Source organism: Anas platyrhynchos, chromosome 2 (genome assembly GCF_047663525.1).
Source record: "Anas platyrhynchos isolate ZD024472 breed Pekin duck chromosome 2, IASCAAS_PekinDuck_T2T, whole genome shotgun sequence".
In the NCBI taxonomy this organism is placed as follows: Eukaryota; Metazoa; Chordata; class Aves; order Anseriformes; family Anatidae; genus Anas; species Anas platyrhynchos.
The window spans coordinates 116,668,471-116,682,660 of NC_092588.1; the positions used below are offsets into that span (position 1 = coordinate 116,668,471).

The following is a 14,190-nucleotide window of genomic DNA, read 5'->3' on the forward strand; positions in this document are numbered from 1 at the left end:
TTTGGATTTTTTTTTTTGCTGTACACATGGGTAGGAGTATTGTAATACCTACTATAAAATGATTCAATATGTGTGAAGATCAATTCCAAAAAGGAAAATTGCACATGCTAAAAAATAAATTGCTCGTGTGTATGTCAGATGATGTATTCAGTCCTGGGAAGGTCTGAATAATCTTCCTCAAGTTATATATTCCGAAGAGAGGTAGGACGGTCTCTAGTATTTAAATCTTTATAAATGAGAACAGGATTGATGACACTGTTTTCTTGCTACGCTCTGTATGGCCTGTATGAGGAAGGGGGAGAATGTTTGCTTACCCTTTTATGTAATACAGCTGATCTCATTCTTCTTTGGCTTCAGGGAGCTTGAAATCACTGTGTCTTAGGATGCCCCCTGAGAATCTTGTGAATTTGGCAGTTTGGTAAATGATGTAAAGTTGTTTTTTTTGCTTTAGGTTGTGATGTGCTGCTAGTTTGGTGAAGTCCTGTAAGGTCAGTAATTGTAGAAATAAAGATGTTCCGATTATCGTAATACCCATCTGGGCCGGACAAACAGACTTAGGTCTGTTAGTCCTGGAGATAATGAGCATTTCCAATGTAGATGAAACCATGTCAGAGGCGGTCATATGCTCTTCCGTTTGTGTGTGGCTGTTCAGTTTTCATCCTTTTGAAGTTCCAGTTTATCTTTGTTCTAGGATAGGAGGAAAAAAATCTTTAAAAGAGTTTATTATTAGACTTCATAATTGGGATTTTCTCTCTCTGTAGTTTCAGAAACAAATTGAAACCTTAAATCAAAATTGCTGTTCAGGTTTCTAATATGATTTCTCTGTTTGGGAAAGATTAATATATCGTCTAGTATGTTAACAAAATACTGAATTATTATAATTTTTCTTTTAGCACAGAAATAACACCTCAATTTTTCTTGATTATTTCTTAAATTAATTTTTAGTTGCTAATTTTAGCTAATTTACAGTATGAAAGACTCTTCATTCTTCTTAATGTGTCTGAAATGTTCTGGATTCGCAAAAAAATACGTCTCAAAGCCTATGCTGTCCGGGCGACCCTGAGAACAGAGCCATTTCTAGTTACTGATTTGTTTGGGATCTCGTTATGTAATGGATGGTGCCATATAATATTGGCAGCTTGTTCACAAGAGGAAGATCCAGGAGGTGGAATTCCAGCTGCAATGAGTAGTTGGCAGTGGCTGTGACAGGGGTAAGTAGGGAAAACAACCACACGCATCACACAGGGTGTTAGGATGGTTTGAGGAGGGGAGGAAGCAGGCAGCAACAGCAGATGGGAAGGGGCTGCTTTGGAGGAAGCAGTAGAGGGTGGGTGACCTACTGAGGCAAATGTCAGAGGTAATTGCTGTTGTGTTCGGTTTTCTGTGAAGGTGTTGTCAAGTGGCAGCTTTCTTCGTGGGTGGTGTTACCCAGAGGAATGCTGACAGTATCAGAGAATTTCTGGCTGGCTAAAAGGTCTGCGTCTCCTTCCAGCTTCAGGAATAACTGTTAATAGGAAACATATAATGTGGTCTACTTGTGCTCTCCTACTGCAAGCTGAAGATGGCTAAGAGTAAGCCATGCATGTGAACTGGTCTATTCTTAGCTTGAAGCTTCCTCTTACCAAATATTTTTCACTCAGGTAAATGCAGCCCTACTAAGGTTAGATATATGTGCACATACAATTCATGTAATACATGTAGTCCTGATAGTTCTTCTAGTTCTTCTGTTTTGTACCTAGCATCAGCTTATAGCTGTGAAGTTTGAGTGCATTCATGGAAATATATAGTTTCTTTCCCATACTATGAGAAACTATTTACCTGTGAAGGGGGGTTGCCAAAGCTGAAATGAGTGGAAAGAGAAGGGAGGCAGGGGCAAATAGCTGCTATCAAAAGTAGAGAGGTACTGCTTTGAGCTGTCTGTGTTTGCAAGTGAGGAGAAGGGACGACTGAACAGTACTGAAATAAATGTGGATCTCTACCAAGAGCAGAGCCATTTAAAATTAAGCAAGTTATGTAACTTTGGAAAAGGAATCTTACAATTCAAGTTTTCTTGAAATCAAAGCTCTCCATTCTGCTTTTAAGACCAGCTGAGAGATGCTGCCTTCCCTCCTGCTAATGAAGCAAAAAGCAGACCTGCAAGTAAGGTAGAGGATAATGCTGTAACCGTGTGGCCCAGAGTCTGCCTTATGAAGGGGTAATATGTTTAAGGGTTTTTTTTTTTTTTTTTCAACATGTTTAGGTGTTCTTAATCCTCTTTTGTTTATTCTTTTTAGAGCAACCACATTTCAAGTCTTTAAAAATCTTTTGTCAATGACTCGTTTACAAAAAATAAAGTGGCAAGCATCTAAAAAACATGCTGTTATTTTAATAATACACCTTATTCTATTTCCCTTATGCCACAGAGAATTGTTCTGTGGGTCTCCAGAGTAGGGGATGTTCTTCCTTCTTGTTCTGTTCATGCGGTACCTTAAGCAAATGGTTATGATCAACATTTGAGCAGTAAATGCTGATCAACTTCTAATGCTTTGAATCCTACAGAGGAGCTGCTGTTCTTGGTGTCTTCTGCTGCTTCAGGCACCTCGAACAGTTGCTTTTACCACAGCTATAATGTTGTATAGAAACATTGCCAGCAGGTAGCATGGAAAGGATGAATTAAAAAGGCCTCTTTCAAGCTAAGGTCAGGTAGAGAATATTAAGACCCACAACAATACTTCATTTTTGATAAAGGGAAGGTAAACAATTGTTTTTATTTACTTTTATCGTAAACTGGGAAGAATTTAACTCTAGGCTGTAGAGCTTGGGGCTAGGTGCTAACTGCAAGCATTCAGTCACTTTTTCCAAATGTTTCCTAAGCTCTGCAATCAGTTTATCTTATGTTCTTCTCTTAGATGTATAAGAATATATTTGCCCTTTAAGCAAGGAAGGGGAAAATGGAAATGTTATTTTGCATTTTTATTTTCCTGTGGAAGCAGATCCTTGGAAATGTAAGCTGTTTCTAACAAAGGAAAATGAAGAAAATTGAAAGTATGAAGAGTGATTGCACGGAGATGAAAACAAAATATTTCAGTTGCTTTGAAGCATAAGAAGGGGTTTCAACTTCACAGTCTTGGTCAGGATGGGAAAGGGAGGGAAGCAGTTTTCCATTCAATTGTAGTGCACAGTCTTCAGGGAGAATATGATCCATCGTCTCCCAGCCATACCTTCAATTTGTTTTCCTGAGCTCTTTTTATAGGGGAGTGGGGCTCACTTACATGAGTGTGTGTGTCTGTGCTGGTCTGGTTTTTGTTTTGGCTTTGAAGGCACCCTCTGTGCTCTGGAGCTCAGGTACGTGGCGTGTGACTTCTCAAAACTGGAGCACAACCTGAGGTTCTGGCAGTTCCTAAAGGTGCTTATCCTGGCTGCCTTTGTTGTACTCTGTCTAATTCTCTTTTCTGACAAATGGAATTAAAATTGACTGTGCACATCTTACTGTAAAAATCTGCATAAGATTGATTCTTTTTTTGGCAGTAACCTGACAGCACAGCTCCTTCCAGTCTTTCTGGATTTTGCAGTTACTTCACAAATAAAACTCACCAAACCTATAACACTTTGGCTTCTTTTAAAGCTTTGGCCTCTGTTTTTAAATGCTAACTGTTAAGATCTCAGCATTTTAATTTTCAGCAGGGAATTAAACTAAGCTTCTTATGTAGCTTCCTTCAACAGCCTTTCACTTAATTCTGTTATAATTTGTTTGCAAGGATGGGTATTTGAATCTTTGAGTTGAGTTTCCATTCTTCCTTTTCAAGTGTACTCAATATGAACTGTTTAATTGGTATATTTACCGCAGTGTAGGGAGGCTGTGGGAAGCAAACCAGGCTTCAAAAAGACAATAATAATAATGAAAAATCATGATGTTCATCATACACTTTTCACATTACAGTAGGTTGGACAAATGGAGCTTGAATTTGTTGTTTACAGTGTTTAGAATTTTTTTGAAAGCTTTTGAGAAATTCAAGTGTAAATCTAAGTTTTTTTTTTTTTTTTGGTGAAATTATTCTGTTTAGGAAGACATTATGTTTAAAATAGTTTTCTTAAGAAGGAGCATCTCAAGATCCTGAATTTTCTGACTGCATCTAGCTCACTGTTATAATTACACATTTTAGCAAAATAAACCACCTTCTATCACTCTGTGACTTTATAATGCGATATCTTTCATATATGTAATCAGGTTCTAAATTTATATTGACCTTATAGTGTCCCACTAGCATCCTCGTGTGCTCTGAGCTGGCTGGGTTATTGGTTGTCTGTATTAGAGAAGAAATGATGACTGTTGTGGTACATGCAGCATAGGTGCCCAATCCAAAGTGCCTTCCTTGAAATGCTTTCTTCAGGGATTTAATCTAGAAATTGTTGCATTAGAGAAAAATCCACTCTGTTACATGAACCTTGTAATAATTAAGCCAACATATTTTGGGGGTCAATGAGCTGGTACAGGAACTCTGCAGTTAATGTGATGGATCGCGTGCTGACTGCCATCAGCGTTGATATTCTGTGATCACGGCCACGTATGGGATTCATTTGAATCACTGAAGGAGTTGGACTTCGATTTATCTCTCACCGTGATTAGAGCTTGAACTTTAGCTGTGAGATTGAATTTGCATGCTTCATAAACCTATTAAAATTGATCTTTTTTTTTTTTTTTCAAAGCATGTAATCTTCAAATAGCAGTTTCTTAGATTATGTAAAAACATCAGATTTAGCAAAAGAGAAAAGAGAAGGGGAGGAAGAGAGACCTAGTAAGAAGACAATCATGGAATAACCTTCATGTTTAGCTTAAAAGTCCCACTCTAGAAACACATATAAAAATTCCTGCCCTCCAGCCCCTTCTTCACATTGGTTGGAGTTTGGGTGGAATAGCTGGCACATGATATCATCTTTCTGTATTTTCTAGGAAGCTGGTTTTTAGGGTGCTGCAAGCTTTTGAGAATGTAAAAGGACTTTTCTCTTGTATCAGTCTGGCAAGGGGATTGGTAGGTTATTTCTACTATTTCATCCGCCTTTTAGGATCGTGAGCCTGCGGTTGTACTGAAAATAGAAAGATTCGAAAATGAGATTTTTAAGAGAGGTAAGACAGTTCAACACATGGCAACCGTTATTCAGCATGGACTCCCACGGGTAATTGAACCTTGGGTTTATATTGATAGATCTTGCACCTGCAGCAGAAAGGGATACTAAGCAACTCTGTTCTTGTTAACTGAGTTTTCTGTCTGGTAGTATATATCCTTTCTGCTATATCTTGCCAAAGGGTGTGGAAGGGAAGAAGTGTGATGCTGCATTATTGAAGAAAGATTGCAATGTCTTAAGCAAAGTCATTACTTAGATGGTATGGATCTTCTCTGTAATTGAGTGAGAGCTTGATATTTGGGAGTTGGATGTAAGTACTTTACATCGTTTGGCAATAAGAGATTTGCAATCTTATGTTTAAAATCAGCTTTATGTGTGCCCATAAGTTGTCTTTGTTAGGGTATCTGATCAGTAGACAAACTTGTAGGGATAAAACAACACCACTTCGAGATGTCCGGAAGGCTGACACAATCCTCAAATTATTTTTGAGATGAGATACGTAACTCTGGCTCTTTAGACATAAGCTGTATATATACGTAAGTCAGTACATTAAAGAAAAGGTCCAGAATGAATTTGAGTTTTGTCTCAAATGTGTATGATTGTAGTTACAGGCGTGATTATTTCAAAGACACTCCCAAGTGTGGTGTGGTACATGAAGGTGTTTTCTTATCTTAAGGAACGGTAAGTATGAGAGAGGCCCATCCTATGCATGTATAATTTATGAAAAGCTGTAAAAACAGATTTTTTAAACATCTTTTTCTTTTAGTTATAGGAAGGATTTTTGGAAGCTTGCCAGTTTATTTAAAGAACAGCCTGCTCATACAATGTTTTTATCTGCTCTACAAGCGTGCATTTTATCTTTGTCTGGTTGGTTCAAATCTAGAAACAGATTAACTTTCTCCCCGACAGCTGGTATTCATATCTGATAGTAAATAAGTATTCTAAGTTGCATCCTATGGCAATGCCTGTAAACTTCCAAGTCACCTCATTTTTTCAAAATAATTCCTTACTGATGCTTGAGAAATGAAAAATGGTTGTTTGTAAACTGTGACTAGATGTTTCATGTAGGAGAGGAAGAAGATGGATGCTGTATCTTCCGTGGGTGTCTCAGGTCATGTACCTAGGAAAGAAAATTCAAGTCTAAATTGGTAACGGAGAAGGAAGTAGAATTTTCATATGTTTGCTTAAATAATTCCAGAAAGTATGAGTCGCTATTACACCTATTATGAACCTACTACTTAAAGAGACTATTTTCTCTAACATAGTTTTGACGTTTTCACAGGTCTTTGGTAGTCTCAAGCCCTTTGTTTTTGTAGGTAAATTTATGGTATATTTGCATCATAACATGAACATTCATTTGTTGTTCTTTACATTTAGTTACTACATAAACCTGTAGGAATTTAACAGCTACGTTGTGATATTTCCTATGGCATCAGATGTTTTTGCACCTTTACAGATGATGAGTCAAGTTGAGGGACAACAGAAGAATCTCGTACAAGCCATTGAAGCTCTCCCAAGTTCTGGACCCCTTTCTGCCTTGGATCAGGACTTGCTGCTTTTAAAAGCTACCTCTGCTGCCACCCTGAGCTGCCTTGGAGAATGCCTGACTCTGTTACAGCAAAGCATGCATCAAGTGGGCCAGCACCATAACAGGACACTGTCATCAGGTGAGCACAAGCGCTCTTGGGTATTTTTTTTACGTGCCTTAGGGTTTTTTGTTATGCTACTGAAGAAGACAAAATGAACCCTTCCTCAAAGAGGAAGTGAGCAGTTGGATTGAGCAGCCTGTAAGCTTCTGCAGCATCAAGTATTAGCATTTTTCTCTTAGCCTAAAAAAAGCTGCAAAATGTTGAAATTGGAAAAGTGGGGAAAAAAAATGTTGTCCTAAGTCTTCATTGGGAAATGAGGTTTTGAAGACAGTAAGACAGGGAGGGGGAAAAAAGTGGCATGGAGAACAGATAGATAAGCCTGTGCTCTTAAAGACAGGCAGAACCTGATTGGTATTTTTATGTAGAGATTGAAATCACAATACAGTTGTGTTTGATAAAAATGCAATGTTACAGCGAAAAATCATATTTCGAGTTTTTTACATAGAAAGATTAATCCTGCTAAGGTAGATTTATTCCAATCAGTGTTTTTCTTTAAGTCTGGGAAGAGATCTCCATGTTACTATTAAAAAAAAAATAAATATAAAAATAAAATGGTGGCAAATTTTTATGAACCTAAGAAGTCAAAACTGTGTGATTCTGCATTGCAGGCATGAACCTCCCAAGTCCTCATGCAGATCTATTTTTTTTAATTCACACAAGTTGTAGGACTCTATCAGTAATATAGGAAGTCAGACTTTCTGAAAGGATGGTCATTGTTTTCCCAGGGACAAACTGCACTGCCTAGTTTAAGCACAGGATCAGGACATGATATAAGAGGAGGAGGAGGAGCAGCAGCAGCAAAAATGGGGTGGCTTTTCTGGAAATGGGGTGGCTTTTTATGTTTTTTTGTAGGTAAATCAACAACATAATCCAACTTCAAGTAGGCCCTTAAAGAACAAAACATGAAGAAAAACACACAAAAGTACTGAAAATCAAAAAGACAAAACATTCTTATTTGCAGAAAGTTTATTACGGGGCAGGATATGCCCTCAGGGCTGCTGAGACAACTGAGTAAGAAGAATCCTTCTGATGAATTCCCACTGTGGGGAAAATAGAAATGTGAAAGGGTCAGTTGAAAAGTAGGGAAATGACATTAAAAGGCCCTTAGGAAGACAAAACAAAACAAAAAACTACCAACCAACCAACCAACCAACAAACCCACTAGTACCACTAACAAAAAACAAACAAACAAACAAAAAAACCAGCAACAACCAAAAAACAGTTAAAAACTTTGATGCCTATACTATGGCATATTGTGACTTCCCTAATGCAGATTCTGATATAGTTCAGAGAGTAAAGTAAATGAACAACAACAACACAATTCTGTATTCTGGTTTTAACTTAGAAAATGCCGAAAACTTACACATATCTAAATAGTAATGATAAAGTGCCTTTAATTGAATTCTTTGATATAATGTCATTTCAAAAGAGAATGGGTTGGATCAAAGATGAAAAGCATCCTTCAAAGAAAAGTCGCTTTCCAGTTTCAAAGTCCCTGGGGGTTGTTTTTCATGTCCGTGTGATCTAAGTGAACTGTCAGAGATAGATGACTTTAGTTGTACATGCCCTTGAATCTCTGTCCAAGTAATCTTCTGTTAAATCAGTGCTGTGTTTTGACTTGATAATGATTTTTGCAGATCTGTGCACAATAGCAGGGAAAAACAAATATAACACTAGTACTCGCTTAAAGGGGTTCCCTTTTTTAATCCCTTCTCCCTCCCCTAAAAATGTTGAAAGCTGCTATTATAAAGTACTTAATAAAATTTAATAAGTATTCTTATTTGTTTGTTTTCCCTTTAGACTTTAAAGTTGTACGAGAATTCTTTCAGGAACTGAAATTCTGTAGCATTTGTTCATATCAGCATCTTCAGTGTAACTGTGAGAACCCGAATGCAAACAGTTAATTCTTCAGTGTGTAGGTGTGCTTATTTGGTATGTAATTTAGAGAGAGGGAGACAGGGCGAGAGGGGGGAACTAAAAGCTGCTGAAATACTTAGACTATTCTCCTTCAAAAATCTGTGAAATTACTACTTTTTCTTCCTTTTCTTTTCCCCAGGACTTGTTATGCAACACAGTTGCCTGAAAGAACCTGGCCTGAAAGTCTTGATTACTGATTTTCCTACCCAGTTAATCTTGCTCAGGCGTACTTTGATGGACTTAACGTTTCTGCTGAGTCGGTAGAGTTTCAGAGTCATCAAAGCTGAATAAACTCGTACCTAATCAGACTAATGCCTTTAAGTAATCTAGCAAACTCTAACTCTGTGAGATGATATATTTAATTTTGATTCTGTGTCCTCCAGGTGAATTTTTTTTAATTGCATATCCAGAAGGAACAACCAAACGGTGACCTTTATTATCACCTCTTGATAAGGTCAGGTGAAAATGACTTGTTAGGTTAAAAGCCATATGTTCATCTGATAGAAAGTCTAAAACATCTTTCCAGGATGATGTTCAGTATATCGCCAAATGTTTGCATCCAAGTGCCGTCATTACCTGCTACATAGCATCCAAAGATTCTAGTTGAATAAATCCGGTGGAAAGGCAATGGGGACAAGATCCTCAGACTGTTGCACAGACAGACAAGGTAGGAATTAGACAGCACACTTACCTCTAGCCTACAGTTCATGAAGGTGGTCCAACAAAGCAGAGCAGCACTCCCTTGTAGAGTGTGAGAAATAAGCAATGACTTAACTTTCTTAAATTTAACTTACCTTTGACTTCACCTTCCTTCAGAATGAAATGCTCATGCTATTATGTCCTAAATACAAAGAACTGCCAGAAGAGTAGATAGTATCTACTTTCTCTGTAGCTTTACCCTGCTTCTGTTCTTGAAGTCATTATGGCCAGTTGTGCATGGATTGTTAACTTTTCCTCTGTGCACCGTAGGCCTTGCCATCTGAATGCTTCGACAGCAAGGACTTAAAGTAGCTGAGAGTTTCTGACATAATACTTAGAGAATGCACTCGCAAAGATAGTTACTAAATAGCTACTATTTTAAACAGATTTGTAGACTGTAACTTTTTAAAAATTAAAAAAAATGCTACTTTTGAGGTAACTTTTTTATTGTTTTGTTTTCCAGTAGTGTGATTAGATAGATCTGATCCAGTATCTGGGATTGTGTGGGTCTTGACTTCAAATATTTTATGACATGTTTTGGCATGAAATAGTTTAAGGAAGAAGTGATTTTGAGCTCTTCGTGTTTCTCGCAAGTTGTCAGTCTTATACCTCAAGTCTGCAAGCAGTTATGAAGATTAAACTGAAATCTTCAATCTTTTTTTGAAGGGTAGTCAACACATGTTTTATTCCCACAGTAAAGATTCAAGGAAAGATTTTTTGTGATTCTCTTTTTGTTAGTGCTCAATTTTGGACGTGCATCAACAAGAACAGCCAGTGAAGCAAAAATTCTGTCTGTGTTTCTACTTTGGGGTAAAACAATGTCATATTCATATCTAGCTGTCTCCATTAAAAGTCTATGCATTGATCTCCGGCTAAATGCTTTGTAATTTTTTTTTCCTTAATTGAAAATGTGCTGGAGAAGGGTATTATTTGCTGAAAGTATTGGTTACATACAGTGTAAGGTGAAAATGAGGGATTGCACCTATTCTTAGGAGTTTCATTGGGGTTTGAGATTTTTTTTTTTTTTTTTTGTAGGAGAAAGAAGCATTTCAAGGATTTTCCAATTGGCCAAGGATGTCACCTAACAGTGTAGTATGTAGTATTTGCTAATCAACATTAGCAAATGCTCGTGTGCCTTGCGAGAAGATCAGGTTTATTTGGCATGCAGACAGGAAGCAGGTGGCTTTTTAAATAAAAATGCAGCAGAGAAACCTTGTCTCTATGTAAACTTCAAAACTTTTGGTGTTACTTTTTTCCTTGTGTAGGAAACATACATCTTTTCTTTGGCAGAGGAGTGTCTCTAAAGCCTGTTGACTGCTATGGTTAACATCCTTCCTTCCTACTGTCCCAAACTGAGAATGCAGCAAACTCAAGTAATTTGTTTTAAAGCTGATTTATCCCCTTATGCTGTGTTTTAGGTCTGCTTTTTATTTTAATACCTTGGCAAATAGAATCCTGTCTTGCAGTCAGCAGCCTGTGCAGATAAATCCCTTATTTAAACTGTTTCACATCAGACACTCATTTACTGAATAAACGATGTCCCAGACAGGAATTCCCTCATATATTTTTAATTTTCATTTACCACTTTTTTGAAGTGTGTCACAGAATATTTTTTTTTTTTCTTTGAGGAGTTATTTTTAGTTTACCTTTAAAAGACAACAACAACAAAAACACATGATCATCCTCACCACGTATTTTCTGATGTTCATTTGGGTGTGTAAATGCTGCTTTAATTTTTTTTTTCTTCCACGGCAAGAAATGGATTGAAGATGATTCTGGAGTCTGGGAGGGGGATGTATTTGAACTTTATTTTACCAGGCTCTCTGGTGCCTCCTTTTGAGCAAATAAATTTACAGGAAAGAAAATCTAGATGCTTTTAATTTGGAGACAAATGACAAATAGGGATTCTTCTGTAGTACAGATGGCAAGAGGAGAGAAAATTGTGCAGGGGAATCCTCTTCCTTGCTCAATTCCTGCCACCACCAACTGCCCCCTGAATGCCTGGGGGCAGGAAAGGATGAGGAAAGATGGGAGAAAAAAATAGTTATTATCTGTGTAATTGTACAGTAATTACAATTATAGTAATTATAAATTACTGAATTCCACGTAGTCAGGTTCCCCTTAAATATATCAGCTCTAGATTTGCTTCTGTTGAGACCAACCAAAACAGTTTGCTGTTTTATGTATATGCTAATACACGATTCCTTATATGCTCCTCTTTTTTTTTTTTTTTTTTTGAAAGATAGCATTATTTTCTAGTCCTTGCCCAGCATTTGCAAATACAACATTGTTCTTCTAATCCGAAAAACAGATGTGCAGCTTGCTGTTGCTCGTTGAGCCTCCTGTAGGATTCAGTAGAGCGACAAAGCTGTTGCATCTGTCCCTGGCCATGGAAGGAATACGCATCTAATTTTGGTCTCTCCTGGAGGGCTAGTGTTGAATTGTTAAGGGAATATTTGTTACAGTGTAGTTACAGTATGTTGTAAGAGTTTTAGCAATCAATGCTAGGTTACGATTGTGCTGGGAAAAAATGTTTTTTTTTTTTTTTTTTTTTTAAGAGGACTTAAAAATAGAAAAGTTTTGTTGTAGAATTGAGGTAGGTGTTAAGCATGTTTCATGCATCAATTATAGGAAAACGTAGTGTGAAGGTATACCAGATACCTAGGAAACTTGAATCAAAGAAAGAAAATGATCCACGCTGCTTAACTGAAAAAATCCACTCCAAACCTCCTCTTTGGGGATAATTTCCCTCCCTTCTGCTGTGTGCAACTGTGAAGGGGAAACCCATTTCTCCTGAGGGCACTTGGGGAGGATGCTCTCTGTGTGCCATCTGAAATGGATGGTTTTTGTGAGCTGTAGCATTGCCATAGGGAAAGGAGAGCAGGCTGTGGCTGGGTGCTGTGCTTGTGTAGATGTGTTCCCTGTCTTGTTGGGGTTTATCTGCTGCCTGGTCATTGTAGTGGAAATTGGTGTCGAGGGGCTGGAAGAAAGCTCATTTTGGGGTACTTTCTATGAGAGCTGCAGGTTTGTGTGTACATATCCACTGAACTTCCAGGGAAATTAGGCCTGGTTTGTCTCCCCTGGAAGCATATAACCAGCACCATGCAGGTGGCAGAGATCTGGTTGATTTTACTAATAGTGTATTTGGTACATCCTTTCCAATTTCTGCATACAGAAACAGATGTTTTGTTTTAATTGGTGAGCTGCCTTTTATAATCATAAAGCAAATAATAAAGTAGCATATGTGAATGTCTTCCTGGAGAACTTCTTTAGAATGATGAAATGCATCAAATAAGAATTGAATTTACCTTTCTGTCTGCTGTCTTAGGCTAGGACTGAGAACAGAACAAAAATCTTTCTTAAAAACAGACAGTGACAGCATTTTCTTCCCGTTCTTAATGAACATTGAAGATTAAACTTTCTTTCTCATACTATATTTTTTCTTTCATTTTTTCATGAAGTCTTTAGAAGAAAGGTAATGAACTCGTGATAGAAAATCTAGTACACCATAAGGCAGTGAAGATGGCAATTCTGCTAGGGTGGATCATGTTATTTACAGATATCTGCTTAGGCTGGGGAAAGGAGGATAAATTCCAATAAAATAATTTGATTCAATAAATAGATAACTACTTATACTGTTTTGTGGCAAATGTAATTTCTACTAGCACACACGAGACTGTTTCTGGCATACGACTGATACGTGAGTAGAGTAGGAGTTATGTTTTTGTGTCCTCTTTCTCTGTATAGAGGTTTTATTCTGATCTTAACTTGATTTGAAGATTATTTCTAATGAATTCTCTCTTCACACTTTGCTTTTGTCTGGGAAGTAGGGGACTATATCGGGTATATGGCAACTCCCTTGGGATGAAACAAGAATCCTGATGCCTCAGAGCAGATTTGCAGATTAAAGATTGTCAGATATTCCCTGATGGCACTTAGGAACTGGGCCTGGAATTTTTTCAACTTGCTCAGAGAGCTGACTTTTAATTTAGCTTTCTGTGGTATATGACTGCATTTTACTGCATACGTCTGATCTGCAAAGTAGTCCAGTTCCAGGCAGGCAGACTCGAACACAATGATTTTTCTCACGTGAAGAGGTGTTTGAGAAGCAGACGTGCTTTTACCTTTGGACCTTAAATCTTAGCATCCTTTTGGTGTTGGCTAGATCCTAAGGTATAGTTAAGATCTGCTTAAAAAAACTGATTAAGCTGACAAGGTATACTCTTCTGCAAGAGATAGCGCTGCCCCTGGGACAGATGGAAAAACATGCTTGCATACTTCTAACAGATTCTAGTTCTGTGAGAGGGTTTAAAATGTGGGGAGAAAGATGAAGGAGTAAATCACCTTTTTACTAGGTGTGTTTGTACTGAAGAGCAAAACTGATACAGTGTTTTTAAAAAAATATGTAAATGATGGCTAAGTAAATGTTCACGCTTGCAAATTTCCCCTGAAGCAAGGTGTTTATTCAAATGGCTTTCACTTGTGGCTATTTACAGAAATGAATTTATTAAAAAAAATATATTAATTAAAAGTAAAGGCCAAACAGATTGTGTACGAAGAGAGAAAACAGATAGCCCAAGGAAATGAGTGGATGATGTATTTTCAAAGAGTTGCATAAAGAGCAGTCAGTTCAATTTTTTTTAGTTTTTCTGTAACAGGAAAATAACGATAATAATTCACTTTTCAGCTGTTTGACAGGGAGAAACAGAAAAATAGACCAAGATTACTTACTGCAAAGTAATGAAGAATGAGAAGCATAGGTATGCTCCATAAAACTCTTTGCTGAAGTGAAACAAGTTTATTTTCTTGATTTTATTTTTTG

The 14,190-nt window shown here is 37.4% G+C and overlaps 1 protein-coding gene across 3 annotated transcripts in view; it reads left to right on the forward strand.

The window, feature by feature from the left end:
• OSBPL10 (oxysterol binding protein like 10) overlaps positions 1-14,190 on the forward strand; it is a 109,529-nt gene that overhangs the window by 55,307 nt on the left and 40,032 nt on the right. For all 3 annotated transcript variants that reach the window (XM_072033446.1, XM_027451100.3, XM_027451101.3), the window contains exon 5: positions 6,560-6,770. In XM_072033446.1, the coding sequence (XP_071889547.1) occupies positions 6,560-6,770 (211 nt within the window). The remainder of the gene's footprint in view (positions 1-6,559; positions 6,771-14,190) is intronic.